The sequence below is a fragment of the Spea bombifrons genome, chromosome 2 (assembly GCF_027358695.1).
Source record: "Spea bombifrons isolate aSpeBom1 chromosome 2, aSpeBom1.2.pri, whole genome shotgun sequence".
Classification (NCBI taxonomy): domain Eukaryota; kingdom Metazoa; phylum Chordata; class Amphibia; order Anura; family Pelobatidae; genus Spea; species Spea bombifrons.
Window position 1 is genome coordinate 67,392,823 of NC_071088.1, and position 16,445 is coordinate 67,409,267.

A 16,445-nucleotide genomic window follows, 5' to 3' on the forward strand; every position below is an offset into this window, starting at 1 on the left:
ACCTTTTTAGTGGAGCCCTCTCCATTGTGCACATGTTACATAGATGGTGTGGAGCAGAGCACAGAAGGAGGCATTATTCCTGGTGCGGATACATAGGAATTAGTTCATTATAACCAGTTTCTGAATTAGTTTCTTCAGATTCTGCTGCTCTTGCAGATGTCTGCCGAACAAAACTACAGATCTGCATGTTGAAGAGTTTTTGTGAAAATGTTCAGGATGCGAAGCTGCTGTGAAACATCACACTTTCTATATTTATGCACCATGAGGAGAAACTGCTTTTCCAAGTGTTTGTAGTGATTGGATTTGTGATCTCTTCCTGCAGATATCTGATATTTATGTCAGTGGGGAATCTGGAGATATGTCTGCCAAGGAGAAACTGCTCCTATGGACGCAGAAGGTGACAGCTGGGTACATTGGGCTAAAATGCACCAATTTCTCGTCCTGCTGGAGTGACGGGAAGATGTTCAATGCACTTATTCACCGGTACAGGTAAGCGATCCCGGTTCTCTGGATCTTGGAGAGTTTCAATGGACACTAATTTTGAGATCAGGTCTTCATGCAGTGTCTTTTTCTTCAGACCTGATATGGTGGACATGCAGAAGGTGGAAGTCCAGAGTAACAGGGAAAACTTAGAACAGGCTTTTCAGATAGCAGAAGTCCTTGGAGTCACCAGGTTGCTCGATGCCGAGGGTGAGTGCTTTATTTTCTGTTTTCCCTTAGCTTTGTTGGCATTTGTGCATTTGTAATGTTACATTGGTTTCTCACCCTGTAGATGTGGATGTGGATTCTCCCGATGAAAAGTCTGTTATCACATACGTGTCTTCAATATATGATGCCTTTCCCAAAGTCCCAGAGGGGGCAGACGGTGTCAGCTGCACGGTATGTTTGGTATTGGTACTTTCTAGCAGTGGTTGGGACATCAAGCACACAGAGCTCCCTGACAATTACTTCTTGCTGCAGGAAGTGGATTCACGCTGGCTGGAATACCAAGAGAGGGTTGTCTCCCTAATGCAGTGGATCCGTCAGCATGTTCTTCTGATGTCTGATAAGTCGTTTCCGCAGAACCCAGTGGAGCTAAAGGTATGGCAAAGCATGCTAATGTATAGAGAAGGAATCTTACATCATATGCAGGATGAGAAAGGTGCTCATAGATGTCTGATTATTTCTAGGCACTTTATAACCAGTATGTGCATGTGAAGGAGACAGAGATCCCAGCTAAAGAACAAGAAAAAGGACAAATCCAAAACCTATACCAGATGTTACAGGTTAATAAACACATTTTCTTGCAAACAAAGCAGAGCATTTTCTTTTGCAACCAGTTTGTTTAGTTATTTATCTTTCCTTGCTTTCTGTACCTCTTAACCCCTTCTTGTTTTTTCGTTTTTTTCTCCGTCCCCTTGCAGTATTGGTTTGCTTTTAAAGTGTTTTATTACTTTACTATAATTCTCATTGTTTCATTTATTTAACATACCTCTGTTTTTTTTCACTTGGTGTTATCGGTTTCATATTCTGGTCTGGTTTTCTCGTGTTATGTATGTATATTATAACTCTTCCTCAATTTAGGCCTGGATTGAATTTGGCCGGATAAAGCTGCCTTCATCATTTCACCCAAATGATGTGGAGGAACAGTGGGGGAAGCTGATCCTTTCTATGCTGGAAAGAGAGAAGGTCCTTCGGCCGGCTGTAGAGAGGTAATTGTGCGTTGCTTTTCGTTGAGTGTTTGTTGTATCTGGGCATAGAGGTCACGGATTCTTTGCTTTCACAGGTTGGAGTTGCTACTTCAGATTGCCAACAGAATTCAAAATGGGTGTCTGAGCTGCGAAGAAAAATTAACATTGGCAAGGAATACACTACAATCTGTAAGTTGCTTTGGGGAGTTCATTATTCTTATTTTCATTTGGAATCTGTTTGCAGTTGGTGGACACTGGTCTCTAAGTGGGGTATCTGATCTGTATCAATTGATCATGTTTCTCTTGTTTAGAACATTTAAATTGTTTGCGCTACGTTTGTGACATGCGGTATATCCCCAGCTGCTGTTTTCATGTGTTTTTGAAGTAAATAACATATAGACTGTATTTTAGGATGCAGCCAACGTTGAATGTGGACAGAGGGTTCAACAAGAGACAGAAGTGGTACAGTTCTTGCAAGAAATTGAGTTGCTCCTCTGTCAGCTGCAGTCAGATGTTCAAATCCTTCGAGATGAGAAATACTTCCAGGTGGAGGAGCTGGCTTTCAGGTATTTCTTCAGCGTTATTGAATGTGTTTGTTGTAGGAAACAGTTGCGAGTACATTAGTATCAAAAAACTAATTCGCCATTCAAATTAAATGAAGCTTATCCATGTTTGTCTTCTCAACCTTGGTTTTACTTGCAGTTTCTCAAACTTTCGAGTACTTTGATGCAAGAGGGGTACCTCAGAACCAACTTGGTTTCATATGTAAATGGTGGATGACACTTACTTTCTGCTGTTACGGATATTTGTGAAAGAAACGCTTTAGCTTCTGATTTTTATTTCCACCAGAGTTCTACGGATTCAGGATGAACTCCTTACCCTTAGGCTGGAATGTTCTAATCTGTACAGGAAGGGGAACTTTACCACCTCAAACCTACAAACATCTGTTTCTTTAAATACGTCTTACCAACAAAGCCTTCAAACTTCACACACTTCTTCTGCATCTTGGTTCCGGAAGCCAATGAGCCGTACGGAGTTGATTGCTTTGTCTTCATCGGAAGATGAAGGCAGCCTGCGATTCGTATATGAGCTCCTTGCTTGGGTGGAAGAGATGCAGGTATGGAGGTGGAACAGTGTAAGGTTTCTTGGTACTTGGGTTGTAAGATGCAGACAGGATAACGAAGGGAATTAAAGTAGCTTGATTGTGGCAAGACAATAGGTCCTGCAGATGTGAGTAAAGAAGATGCAGTTCTTTTGGAATTCAGTACATTTTCGTAGGCCGTGTAGTTTTATGCTTACGCAATCAGTGCTTTTAAAGACTGGTTACTGTATTTGCGTGCGTTTCTTAGATGAAGTTGGAGCGAGCAGAGTGGGGCAGCGACCTTCCAAGTGTTAAGGCTCAACTTGAAAATCAACATCTAGTGCACAGCAGTGTGGAAGAGCTGAGCTCAAGTCTTGGAGAAGCCAGAAGTTATGAAGTGAGTGTGTTAACCCCTTAATGTACATGTACGGGCTTTGTCATTAAGGGGTTAAAAGCAGATGTATGTATACATTTTGGTTTGTTCTGATTTCAACTCAAACAGTCTAGTGTTTCTACATTGAGCTCAACCACTATGCAATACTATACTAGGTGTAATAAGAGTTTCTTCATGGGGACATGCCTCTCTTTTGCTTACCTGGCAATTAGTGTTTGGAATGGACATTCTTACATGGGGTTGTTTTGGTGTTTGCTGTATATTATATGCTGCTCTTTTTTTTGGCAGGCTAAAATGTCACCAAATTTCCATAGCAGTTACCGAGAGACCCTGAATAAACTTGAAATGCAATACTGCAAATTAAGGGTGAGCAAATTTTGTAAAATCAGTACGAAACCTCACAGTGCTTTTCAAATCCAGTCCAGCTTAGACTGGCAGTGACATTTGGCTCTGTATAAAATAACTGAAAGGTGTTCCCTTGCGCAGGAAACATCCAGTTTTCGTCTACGCCACCTGCAGAGCCTTCATGACTTTGTGTCCAGGGCAACGGCGCAAATCATTTGGCTAAACGAGAAAGAAGAGGAAGAGCTGGCATATGATTGGAGTGATTCAAATTCAAATATAGCTTCTAAGAAAGATTACTTTACAGTAAGTAGAAATAATTGAGCGTGCCGTTTTACTGCACAAGCCTGCTTTAAGCTATATGGTCATATGGCGGCTGCATCACCTCTCTATTTACTGTCACAGGAACTGACACAGGAGCTGGATGATAAGCAGGATGTGATTCAGTCCCTACAGGAAACAGCCGAGTTGCTATCGCTAGAGAATCACCCTGCAAAACAAACAGTGGAGGTACAATGAAATGGAATCTGCGTTATGTGTTATGATCTCTGTCTGCTGAAAGTAAAGAGTCACACTTTCTAACTTGTGCTGTGTGGTTGCTCTAGTGTATATGACCGTAAAGTCCAAGATAGAGCCCTTTTGTCTGTGTAAACATTTGGTGAAAGTAAATTCTTGTGCATGCAAATTTCTTATCATGTAAAAAGTTGTCTAAAATCTACTGTTTCTCCAGAGTGCCTTTAACCCTTTGATGTGGTTTTTTTAGGCCTACAGTGCTGCTGTTATGTCCCAGTGGCAGTGGGTCCAGCAGCTTTGCCTTTGTGTAGAGCAACATGTGAAGGAAAACACTGCATATTTTCAGGTAACTTTTGTTGTTGTATACTGCCAGACTTTTCTCCTTTTAGTGGTGTATCTGTTGTATCTCTGCAATGATTGGCCACTTGTTTTCTTCTTACAGTTCTTCAGTGATGTACGGGAGTCAGAGGCTTACCTGCGAAATCTGCAGGATTCAATCAAGAGGAAATATTCCTGTGACCGGAACACAAGTGTTAATCGACTTGAAGACATTCTGCAGGACTCCATGGTAAGAGACTTCAAATTTCTCCTACCAAAATTTTTCTTTCTTTTTGTAACCCTCATATATTTAAGATGTTTCTTTTCTACTTAGGATGAGAAGGAGCAGCTAATTCAGTCCAGGAGCTCAGTTGCTAGTCTAGTTGGAAGGTCCAAAAACATTGTCCAGCTGAAACCCAGGAATCCAGAGCATGGTCTCAGTGGCACATTGCCTATCAGAGCCATATGTGACTATCGTCAAATAGAGGTATGGGTTTGTGAAACACTCCTGCCAAGGAAATGGACAAAGCTTTTATTGTGCTCATCTTCTGATTGGTAATATGTTGCTGTTCTTAGATAACAATTGCAAGGAATGAAGAATGTGTATTAGAAGATAATTCCCAGAGGACAAAGTGGAAGGTGATTAGCACTTCAGGCAATGAGGCTATGGTGCCCTCTGTCTGCTTCCTCATCCCACCTCCCAACAAGGATGCAGTAGAAATGGCTAGCAGGTAAATCAAGTTTATTTTCGGATGTAACACATTCTCGGTGACTCTGTTTTCTACACCTGTGCAACACTACAGAGATAGCTTCTGATACTACTTGTTCTGTGCAGGGTGGAGCAGCTGTATCAAAAAGTGATGTCTCTGTGGCACCAATTACACATCAATAATAAAAGTTTGCTTTCCTGGCACTACCTTCGGAAAGATGTGGATATTGTGCAAGGATGGACAGTGGAAAAAGTGAGTGGTCAATGAGTCTTGATTGAGCACCACTGGTGATTTGTTAGATCGACAATTAATGCTCTTCTGTCTTTAGCTTAGGGTTCTGCCTCTGGCAGAGCGTCTTCAGACACTTTCACTCCTCCAGTCACATCTGGATGACTTCTTGGAAGACAGTAAGGACTCGCAAATTTTCACACAAACGGATCGGCTAAGCATGGAGCAGGAAGTGGACAATTGTAAAGAACAGTGCCGGAAATTTGTGGATCTGATAGAGACTGGTGAGAAATGTGAATCAAGATTGCGTGCTTTTAAAATGTATTATCTTTTCGGGTTGAATCTAACTTTTCTTGTATGGAGTCATGTAACCTTAAAGGACCTCACAGGTTTCTTTAAATGGCAGTTGCTAATCATCTGACTAAGGAATCTCTGAGGTCCTGAATCCTGAGTTACTCAAAATATACCCAGCTTATCACTAAGTCTCTTACTGTCTCTGGGACCATGATAAATGATAGGGACCCATGATAAATGATAGGGAAAGTTTAGTAGAGAACTGTTGTAGAGGTCATCTGTATTCCATAGATAAATTGACTGGATTTCAGTCCTATTAACAGACCCAGATTTGTAAATTTGGGCCTGTTTACCACATCCTTATGCCACTTTATAGCTGATTGCTTCCTGATCAATGGTAGCAGAAGATGATTGTGATTGTGTCAGGCTCTTTATATACATGTACATGTGTTGCAAGAGGACAGTGGAATAACTATTTTCCTAAGGGCAATATCCAAGTACCCTCTGACTAAATTTAATTTAATTTTCAGTCTGTCCTGTAATGGCAAATGTTTTTTAGCAGTGTCATTAAATATCAGGTCGAGATCTGGTGTCCGAAATGCTGTGGTTAGAATGGGCTTCATTGAACATTGGTTAGTGCAGCTGCATCACCAGGCAAGCTTGAATTAACTTAGTATGTTTATTTTCTGTGTTCTGAGCTCACACTTTTTTTCTTGTATTTACAGGAACTGTTTTATTGACTACTGTATGAAGTTATTTTATGTTTAGAATTCCCCACTTTAAGTTGTGATTTTTGAATAACTTTATGTTCTGCTGTTTGTTTTTCCCTTTCTGTATAGAAGATAAAGATGAATGTGTAGCTCAATCCTATTTATCGGAGCTCCAGAACATCCAGTTGCATCTGGAGGATTGTGAACAGCGGCTGGTGAAGAAATTACAGAGTCCATACAATAGTGATGCTGATGCTATGCATGACAACGCTATCCTTATATCAGAGCAAGAGGTCTGTGCAATCTTAGAATTTTATATATTTAGAATCCTCTTCAGTATCAAATACATAACCGTAATTATTCCTGTGTTGTACCACAGAGGATGCAAGAAGAGTTGAAGAGATTAAAATCCGAGTTGTCTATGGTCTCTGAGCGGTGTGATCATTTCCTGCACAAGTCACCTTCTGCCTCAAGCACCCCAAACGTCCGCTCCCAGCTGGATCTAATTGTTGGGAAGATGGAGAATGTGTATGGGCTGTCGTCTGTGTTTCTAGAGAAGTGAGTATGTTGAGCTAGACAGCTCCATAGAACATACATAGCGGTATACAGCTTTGTACGCTGGTAGTGCACAGGGAATAGGATGCTTAAGTGATTGTCTTCTCAGTACACCACAGCATTTAGTTTTTCTTTTTTTGTGGGGTTTGCTTAGTGCCCCCCTTGTATATTAAATCTACTTTATTTAACCATGATTACCGAGAGTGATGTTGGGCTGATTTACATCAAGTTTTATACATTTTAGGCAGCCCCAAAGACTTCCGGTTAACATCTTTTTTTTCTGCTTATTGTTCATGTATGACTTTGTCTCTTTTCATTTGTCAGGCTAAAGACAGTAGATGTGGTTATCAGAAGTCTGCAAGGAGCAGAAGCCCTGGTTAAAGGATTTGAGGCAAGATTAACTCAGGAGGACTCTATTCCCGCAGATCCTGCAGCTATTCAGTGCCAGCAAGATACACTGCAGGTATGCTATAATATGATACAGATATAATACAGATAATACAGATGAGCTGCAGAAACTGCTTTATTAATTGCACCATTCTCTTTAATATAATGCAGTTATGGCTTAAAGAGGCAGAGGAAAAAGAGTGCATAATCCTTGCCCTTGAGGAAGATATTGCAAAGTCTAAAGGAGTGAAAGAGCGTTTGCAAGAGAAGAGCCAGGAGCGCAGTCTAGATGTGGAGCACTACCAAGAAAGAACAACCAAGCTCCGGGAGCGATGGAGTGGAGTGCACACTCAGATGGAGACACGGTATAATCGCCTCGTCTTTCACTCTTTCTTTAATCCCTTCTTGCTTATTGCCAAATGCCAAACCATAAAGTACATTTTCATTTACTGAGCGAAAATAAAGTTGGTGTATTTTGTAGAAATGCAATTTTAATACATGAGTTATACATTTTTATGTAGCTGTTTACCCTTTATAAAATAACCTTTTCTCCTCCTCATTTGCGTTATCTAGATCATCCTGTCTTGTTTTTGTTTTTTTAGCCAAATGGAACTGGCTGGAATACAAGAAGTGCTTAGAAATTACAGAGACCGCCACAATAGTCTCATCCACTGGCTTGAGACCACCAAATCACAGCAAGAGATGATGAAGCTCGGACAGTCTGAGGACAGGAGGGTCTTATCGGAGCAGCTGAGCCAGCAGACGGTAAACACGATATAGGGCTATCATTTTATCTCATTATTTGTTCTGATACTTTCATGTTGTTACTCCATAAAGTTTTTTCTGTTATCCCCTTCTGTATCATCAGTCGTATAGTTTCATATTCTACTGTTAATATTAGTAAGGTGTCCAAAATCAGTTTCCTTAAAGAGTACATCATCCTGCTTTATTTCCTCTGCAGATTATCAAGAGATTGCCGACATGCAATTCCATTAATTGGTTTAACATTTGTTTCTTTTATTTGCTTATATTTTGCCTCCAGGCTCTAGTGACTGAAATTGAAAAGAATCAGTCCCGCCTGGATGAATGTCAGTCCCTATCCCAGCAATACTCTGTGACTGTAAAGGTGAGTTTGAGAATCTGATGGTTTCTGTGCGTGTGCAGAGACTGAAATTTGATTTCTCCTTATTAAAAATATATCTGCATTTTTCAACTTGGATAATAAACATCTAGCGTTTTTATTTTTAATTGAGCCTGCAAGATTTATCTACTCTTTAACCTAGATATCTCATTGCAAAATGGAAGCAGAAATCAGCAATAAACAGATTGTATGGTCACTTTTGCTGTTTACCAGACATTTTCACGTGTCATGCGAGAGTCCAGCAAAGACATAACATTTTTTTTGGGGTGCAGGATTATGAATTGCAGCTGATGACGTACAAAGCATTTGTGGAGTCACAGCAGAAGTCACCAATGAAGCGCAGACGGATGTTTTCATCCTCTGATGTCATTACACAAGAGGTAATTAAATTACATTCCTGCTCTGGTGGTGTTTTCCTGTTCAAAGTAAGTTCTAATAGCATCTCTACTTTGCGCAGTTCATGGACCTCCGCACTCGCTACACGGCCCTTGTGACTCTGACTACACAACACGTCAAGTATATCAGTGATTCCTTGAGGAGGCTCGAGGAGGAAGAGGTGACAGTTCTATTTCAGTCCTTCTTTTTTCCTTGTGTTCACTCCTAGCACACACTTTTTTCGCCTTCTCTTCTGCCACTTTGATAGAAACGCCTTGGGCAGCTGTATTTTTACTATTTTTAAGTTTATTTTTCTAAAATTATGATATATTTTTTGTGGTGGGTAGGGCCATTCTTCTTGTTTTTACTTTTTAATACATCATAGCCTTTTAAAAACCATATGATTTCATATCCTAGATCACTTGCATTCTTAACCTCTTCTTCTTCATAACTGCAGAAACTTCTTGAGGAAGAAAAGGAGAAGCACGTTGAGGGTCTGAAGGATCTCTCCAGCTGGGTGTCTGGCCTGTCACAGGTGCTATCACCCCCCCGAGGTGATCGGGTTGATATAAGGAAGTCCATTTCTGAACAAAAGGTATGATAAACCAATTAGTTTAAAATGCCACCTTTTTACACTCCTCAAGCCCTTAATTGTATTATGTCCTCTGTACTTTGTATAGTATGCCTCTTTTAATCCATCCTCCATTACATAGTCTCTCACTTTTTTATACTGATCCATAATCCCCAAATTTTAAAGTTTGAATTGGTTGTATCACGTCCAGAATAATAGTCATAGAACCCTGTCCTAAAATTTCTTTTGGTTTCATTTCTTTCCACAGGCTCTCCATGAAGATCTTTTGTCTAAAAAGGAGCAAATTTTGGATTCTGTGAAATCCATGCAGATCTTCTTGGCCAAAAACAGTGATAGGTAAGGGCTTATGTCCAGTTTCTACTGACTCTGTTCGCCAAGCTTGAAATGCCCAGCAAATCCCTTCTCTGTCTACAGGTTGTCAGCTGGGGAAAAAGAAGACATCTCAAAACAGATTCAGGAATTGAAGGAAACCTACGACAAGTTGTGTGAGGAATCTGATAACCAGATACAGCAGCTACATAGCCATCTGGCACAAGAGGCAGAGCAGAAGGTACACAACACTTATACAGATTTATATGCATATAATTTAATGTATTTTTTTATGTACACATGTATATGTTTTCTGATATATTTTATATTATGTGTAGACATGTGCTAGTCCATACATATTCTATAATGTGAAAAGTCTGGTCTTGTTTTGTATGTTCTAAAAGTACTTCTTCTCATTCTGTTGCCTGTTTGGAGAGCGAGGAGTAGAGGCTACATCAGTTCAACGTGAACAAGACAGTTAAGTGTAATGATCTTTAAATGTTCAGTTGATAGCTAATTGATCTTTTCCCCTCTAAAACTAAATCCCTGTGAATCCATAATTTACCCAAGTCTACGTACTTTTCATGTTTGGGTGTTGTATCACCCATAACATTAATATCATGATATAAGCCATGGCACTTCCTACTCACTCTAATATTTATGTCCTCCGGATGAAAACTGAAACTCATTTTCAGAATAGTTTGGAAAATTTGAAACAATTGACCCACTTTTGCAATAAAATCAACGCCACAGTTCATGTTGAATTGCCAATATCTTTCATTATTATATGATATTTGGTAATCCAGTAATTACAGTAGATTAGCAATATTTTTGCTTAGTAAGTCATACCGAGTAGTCTTGTTAACAAAGCTGTTGGCGCACTTTAATCCTCCCACTCCTCACAGGCTACTCTCATATCAGTTTAATACTGCCTGGACCGAATGCTGAGTTCATGTCTTGTCTCTCATTCTAACCCCATACGCCTGAGTTGTTTAAGACACTTAAGTGTTTGCACATTTGTCTGTTTTGCTTTTAACAAAACTTGTTGAAAAGAGGAGCACCATTAACCAAAGTGGAAGGTCACTGTTTGTACTGAGCACGATGTGTCCTCTTTATGTCGTAAAAAAATAACTGGCTTCCCTGCTTATGAGTTTAACTAACAGTCCAGAGTGTACACTTATACCCCGTGTTACAAAAAAAAAAAAAGGAATGGAAGATCCCCCACATGTGGGGTTCCTTGTCGCAAACAGTGCTGGCATGCTGGACGCTAACACCCAAGCTTTTCCCGTGTGTTTTACCTCTCCGCATAAGGTTCTCTTGTTTGTTACGTTGCAATGGCTCTCGCCTCAACCTTGGTAAGTAAATATCCTTCTTTCCTTTCTTTAATAACATCTCTCGTTGTGCAACGTTAAGATGTTTCTTCCTGTTTGTTATGATCTGGGTGTCTAATATAATAATTTAATTCACAATTAATAAAATAAAACTAACACGATCATAGAAATTGGTTAGAGGAAAACGTAGTCCTGTCTTTTAAGGTAGAAAAGAAAGTTGGTGCCTATAAGTTGCATGGAATTTGCGGAAAAGGTTTTAGGGTAAAGGAGGGCTTCTGCTGATGATGGTTTTTGGTGATGGGTTAGCAGGGTACCTGCTGATATCGGTTTTGGTGGTAGGCTCAAGCAGAATCTATGGGTGGAGTTCTCCAAATCTTTCAATGCTTTCTATTTCAGTCTATTCACCAGTACTACATTTTTTTAGAGCTTCTATACTAATCAAGATGATTTCCCTACAAAGAACCTTTGGGGTCCTGCTGCTTTCAGCTACGCACCTGGGTGTATAATGTCTTGGCCTAAAATTTATGCTCATGTAGTCAATGCTTTAGCAATATAATGCATGACAGAGTTCTTTACTGCTTTGTAGCTATAGTTTTGTGTAATTTGGGCGGATTTCAAATTGTTTGTGTTTGTTTTGGGTTGAGCCTAACTTTGACCTTGGCTTCTTTCAGGAGGATCACATAATAGCTGGTGTAATAGACCTTGGTTGCATGGAAGTCTTCTCCATATTCCATGCTATGCAGAGAGGACTCATTGACCGCGAAACTGGCCTAATGCTTTTGGAAACCCAGACTGTTCTGTGCGGTTTGATTGATCCCAAGGCAAATGAAAGACTGACATTAGAGGAAGCTTTGCAGAGAAATCTTGTTGATAACTGGCTTTTCTTACATCTTCAAAATATTAGGCATGCTCATGAATTAGTGGACATCAGTAAAAGTGGAATGCAAAACCTCTTTTCCATCACCACAGCAATACAAGAAGATAAAATACAACAAAATGTGGGTCTGAGAGTCTTAACGATATGCTTTGCAACAGGAAGACTGAAGCTGACATCCAGAAACTACCTTGCAGATATTGATAATGCCTGTAAGGATGGGCTCATTACTAGAGAGCTACAGCGAGAATTGGAGGTCTCTTCTAAATGTCTTATTGATCCAAATGCTGCAAAGAAAGTGACATTGTCAGAAATAATGGAAATTTGCATTGTTCAAGAGTCCACAGGACTTAAACTTCTTCCAGTTAAACAGCTCACAGGAGGTATGATGTGCCTGAGGTCTGGGAAGAAAGTCAGCATTTTCAGTGCAGTTCAAGAAGGCTTAATTGATAGACAGGTGGCAATCAGACTTCTAGAAGCTCAGATGTTTGCTGGTGCAATCACTGATCCCAAAACAGGACATAGATTGACTATAGAGGAAGCAGTGGAACATAAATTAATGGATCAGGACATCGCTTGTTCTCTTCTTGTGCAACAGCTTCAGAATGGAGGCATTATAGACATAGCAACCGGACAAAGAGTGACACTGGATGAAGCAGTGAAACACAGTCTTGTCTCGTCCAAACATGCTTTACTTGTTTTGGAGTCTCTAGGGATTTTCAGGGGCCTCCTTCGGCCTGAATCAGGGGAAGTACTAACCATTGCAGATGCTATTCAGGAGCAAGTTCTTTCTGAGGAGGTGGCTATTAAGATTCTTGAACATAGACAAAGAATTCATGGTCTTTATGTGCCAGAAAACAGAGAAATCCTGTCTTGGGAAGTTGCTGTCCAACGTGGTATTTTAAATGAAAATGCTGCCAGTATTTTACAATCCACAGTGATTCCTGACATACCAGCCATCCATACAGCAGGATATATGAAGAAGACTGGAGTCCAACCCGCCTCCGCATCTTTGAATAGCAGCACATATCCTACTGAGAGCAATGTTTGGGATATGCACAGAAATCAACAAACTGAATTTAATAAAAAAATTATGAACTTCAGCTACATAAATATTCACAGTGGACTATTGCTTATCAACAGTAAAGAAATCAGCATTTCAGAATTACTCCCAGAGGCCTACAGAAAACATTCCATTTCTAATTCTATTTCGGTTGGGAAAGAAACGTCCAGGAAGGAAGATCATGTTGAAAAAGACACAGTAGACCATACAAATCTTAAAAGAGCGGATCAGCAAGAAACATGGAGCAGTGTATCTGTGGAATCAACTCATCCTAATACAAGAGAGCCAACAGCTCCTTCCTTTCAAAAGTCTTTAGAAAACCAAAGCCAACAAGTCATTCAAACTAATTTCAATGAGGACAAGCCATTACAACACCCTGAGAGGCCACTAGTGGGGAGTCCTTTTAAAGAAGATCCATGCTTGCAAGATATGTCCAACTCTTTCATCAGTGGGATTGAGAATTCTAATGAAACATCACAAAGTTCTGCTAATGCATATGTAGTTGATACCCAGCCACAGACTCTAACAATTTCTCAAAGAACACCTTCATTTTCCCCCAGGGAAATCATGCTGAACTTGGAAAATTCTGTACCAGAGGATTCTGACAGAGGAGATTCGAATTTTAAAGAGCAAGATGTCTCAATTCAAAGTATTTTGAATCACAAGGGTGCTGCACAGCTGGTGGTAGAACCCATGCCTTCTGAAATAAAATCAGAAGACCTGGAATTAAAGAGTGTGTCAAAGGAGCCAACTAATTCCTCGAATGTAGTGAGAGATTCTGGTGCTGCTGGTAAATATAATTTTGGGTTAGGAGAAGAAGATACGTTGACTCTCCTGACTGAGCAGTTGATGCACGGTGGTATAGTTGACGCAAACTCCAATCAAAAGCTGCTTCTCAATGAGGCGGTTGCTCTTGGCACAGTTTCTAGTCACACAGCTCTAAAGCTCATGGAAAGACTTGGTCTGTTTTCAGGTTTCTTTGACTCAAAGACATGTGAGGCATTAACCATTCCAGATGTAATAGATGAGGGGCTTATGGATGAAACACTTCTACAGAGGGTCTTTACATCTGACAAAGCAATTAGTGGTATTGTCGATGTCCAAAGCAATACCCTTTATTCTGTGCATGATGCCCTGATCACTGGCTTGGTAGATGAAGATACCGCCAGAAGAATTTTAGAAGTTCAAGTGATCACTGGTGGTATATTTGATGTCAAGAGAGGTAAGAGAATATCGGTTACCTTGGCCTCCAGTCTCAATTTGGTGAAGTCCTCTGACCAAGATGACCTCATTAAGCTGGAGAAGGCTTCCAAAGGAAAGAGCACAGATAAAACAACAAAACAAAAACTGATTAGTCTGCAGATTGAAACAAGTGGAATTACAGATCCACATTCTAAGAAAACCTTGTCTGTGGTTGAAGCCCTTAAGAAGGGTGTTATTAGCAGAGAGGACGCTATTCTTCATTTGACCAAACAAATAGCTGATGGAGGAATACTTCACAATTCATCAGGAATGAGGTTTTCGGCAAGTGATGCTCTGAAACACAAAATAATTAACCATGATTTATTTAAAGGTCTTGCTGAGCATGAATGTCTAAAGCAGTTAGAGCCAGTCATATCACCTGGTGAAGGTCTGAGAGCATCTAAAAATCAAGACGAAAGACCCCTGACAGTTCACCATAATGTAACAGCCTCAACGCATTCAAGTATGGCCAAAGGCAGCCAAATGATTCCATATATAGATATTGTAAAGAAATGTAAAATTGACGTTATTACTGGACAGCGATTTCTAGATCTTAATTTCCTCTCAGAAGTCAAGTTTACGGATCATGCATCCTCAGCAGATGCAGTAAAACACCCAAGTCAAGACTGTAACACTAGCACAAAACTTCAGTTTGAGAGTTTGGGAGCAGACACTGTAATGACAGGAGGTAAATCGATTGCTCCTCTGCAAGAGTATATGAAAGATGTAGATCATGATTCATTAGAGGTTGATTCAGCAAACAGTAAGCTGTACAATGTGAGAAATGTAAAGCTTTTGGAAAGTCCATCGGCTGATTTAACATCGCAAAAGCTACTTGTGAGACGTGAACCAACTGCTTCTCCTTTACTTTTTGCAAAACAAAAGGGAAATGTTTTTGATCTCAATGACGTGACTGAAGAAATAAATGGCACACCAGAAGTTTGTAAGGAGAACATAATAAGTTCTCCAGGATCCGTGCATACATTAGTGCAAACTAACTTGGGGAGTGTGTCCTCTGAGGACAGATTGCATTATGGGCAAGGCGCACTTATTGAGAGGACAAGTCCATATGACAAACTTTTGCACTCATCTGAAACCAACAAAACTCTGTCTCAGCCTGAAACCATCCAGGAACAACGTTCTTTAAATTTGACTACAGATGATAGCCACCAGCTTGATAAATCCTATCTCCAGGATGCAGTGTGTGGCGTAGAAGATCATGTAAGCAGGCTTTCAGCATTTTCAGTACTTGACACAAATGATTCACAGTTTACTGAATCCGATCCTACTAATCAGATCCCGGAAGTCTGTGAAAGTTCTCATATCTCTGAAATGGATGAAAACCAAAAGAATGCCACTCTTGTGGAAGAGGTTTCAGTTAAAAATAAAGGGAGTGAAAACCCAGTGCCTAGTGCAGAGAATGAATTTTCATGTATGGGAGATGTCACTTTAGCAGCTGAACCGATAGAAACGGATCTAGAGAGAAGTGTGATGGAGGAAGGTTTCTTTGATGAAACTCCAAAACCACAGCCGTTATTCTCAGACCAGTTTGCTGTTGTACATGAACAGCTACTTAACCAAAGCATGACGTGTAATGGAGAGAATTCTTCTACAGCTAAAACTTTAAAGGCTGTAGAGCTTTTGTCTTCAGATAGTACTCTAGGCCAGCTGGATACGTCAGCAGTTAACAATGTCCTTCAGCAAGTGGACAAAGAAAATACAAGCAACACAGTTCAGGATCCAGAGAAAATAACAGAGTCTCTTCTTCAGAATGTAAAAGAGTCCAAGGATAACAGCCAAGTAAATGATAAATCTTCATTGACTGAAAGTGGACCGGATACTGTTGGATCCAGCTTAAGCCAGCTTCCGCCACAACTGACCAGAACCACTCAAAACAGAATTCCTCTACCTACCGGAGATAATGTTCCGCAAGTTTCAGAACCACTTCATACTGCCAGAAAGACGACAGAGGAAACGCCCAAGGTAAATACGTTTATTGTAGACTACGCCACATGCATTTACAATGTCCATTTATAGATTTCACCATGAGTTTTGAGATTAGACATGCCAAGGTCAGTAGTTTGTTTTACAACAAAATGTTTTAATAAAAAACTGTGTAAAAAAAAATGGGATGTCATACATCATTTACATAATATGCACCAAAACAAAAACACATTAGGTGTGTATTGCACTATTGCATTATCGAAGACACACTGCCAGAAAATTGAGCTGCAGTGGAGTTTGTAAACACATCCAAAGAATAATTTGTATTGCTTTGTGGCTCACTATAAATTCCCCATTTAAAACATCTTCCAA

The 16,445-nt window shown here is 40.1% G+C and overlaps 1 protein-coding gene across 1 annotated transcript in view; it reads left to right on the top strand.

Moving 5' to 3' along the window:
- The window catches only part of MACF1 (microtubule actin crosslinking factor 1), a 103,642-nt gene that overhangs the window by 21,245 nt on the left and 65,952 nt on the right, over window positions 1-16,445 (top strand). The window contains exons 6-36 of the mRNA XM_053454613.1: window positions 323-489; window positions 578-690; window positions 773-879; window positions 961-1,080; window positions 1,170-1,265; window positions 1,564-1,691; window positions 1,766-1,859; window positions 2,082-2,236; window positions 2,520-2,787; window positions 3,020-3,148; window positions 3,434-3,511; window positions 3,632-3,793; window positions 3,893-3,997; window positions 4,251-4,346; window positions 4,443-4,568; window positions 4,653-4,805; window positions 4,895-5,049; window positions 5,154-5,280; window positions 5,357-5,540; window positions 6,390-6,553; window positions 6,640-6,818; window positions 7,140-7,278; window positions 7,374-7,567; window positions 7,805-7,967; window positions 8,245-8,328; window positions 8,616-8,723; window positions 8,801-8,899; window positions 9,176-9,313; window positions 9,558-9,646; window positions 9,725-9,860; window positions 11,622-16,112. Coding sequence (XP_053310588.1) covers window positions 323-489; window positions 578-690; window positions 773-879; window positions 961-1,080; window positions 1,170-1,265; window positions 1,564-1,691; window positions 1,766-1,859; window positions 2,082-2,236; window positions 2,520-2,787; window positions 3,020-3,148; window positions 3,434-3,511; window positions 3,632-3,793; window positions 3,893-3,997; window positions 4,251-4,346; window positions 4,443-4,568; window positions 4,653-4,805; window positions 4,895-5,049; window positions 5,154-5,280; window positions 5,357-5,540; window positions 6,390-6,553; window positions 6,640-6,818; window positions 7,140-7,278; window positions 7,374-7,567; window positions 7,805-7,967; window positions 8,245-8,328; window positions 8,616-8,723; window positions 8,801-8,899; window positions 9,176-9,313; window positions 9,558-9,646; window positions 9,725-9,860; window positions 11,622-16,112 — 8,547 coding nt within the window. The remainder of the gene's footprint in view (window positions 1-322; window positions 490-577; window positions 691-772; window positions 880-960; window positions 1,081-1,169; window positions 1,266-1,563; window positions 1,692-1,765; window positions 1,860-2,081; window positions 2,237-2,519; window positions 2,788-3,019; window positions 3,149-3,433; window positions 3,512-3,631; window positions 3,794-3,892; window positions 3,998-4,250; window positions 4,347-4,442; window positions 4,569-4,652; window positions 4,806-4,894; window positions 5,050-5,153; window positions 5,281-5,356; window positions 5,541-6,389; window positions 6,554-6,639; window positions 6,819-7,139; window positions 7,279-7,373; window positions 7,568-7,804; window positions 7,968-8,244; window positions 8,329-8,615; window positions 8,724-8,800; window positions 8,900-9,175; window positions 9,314-9,557; window positions 9,647-9,724; window positions 9,861-11,621; window positions 16,113-16,445) is intronic.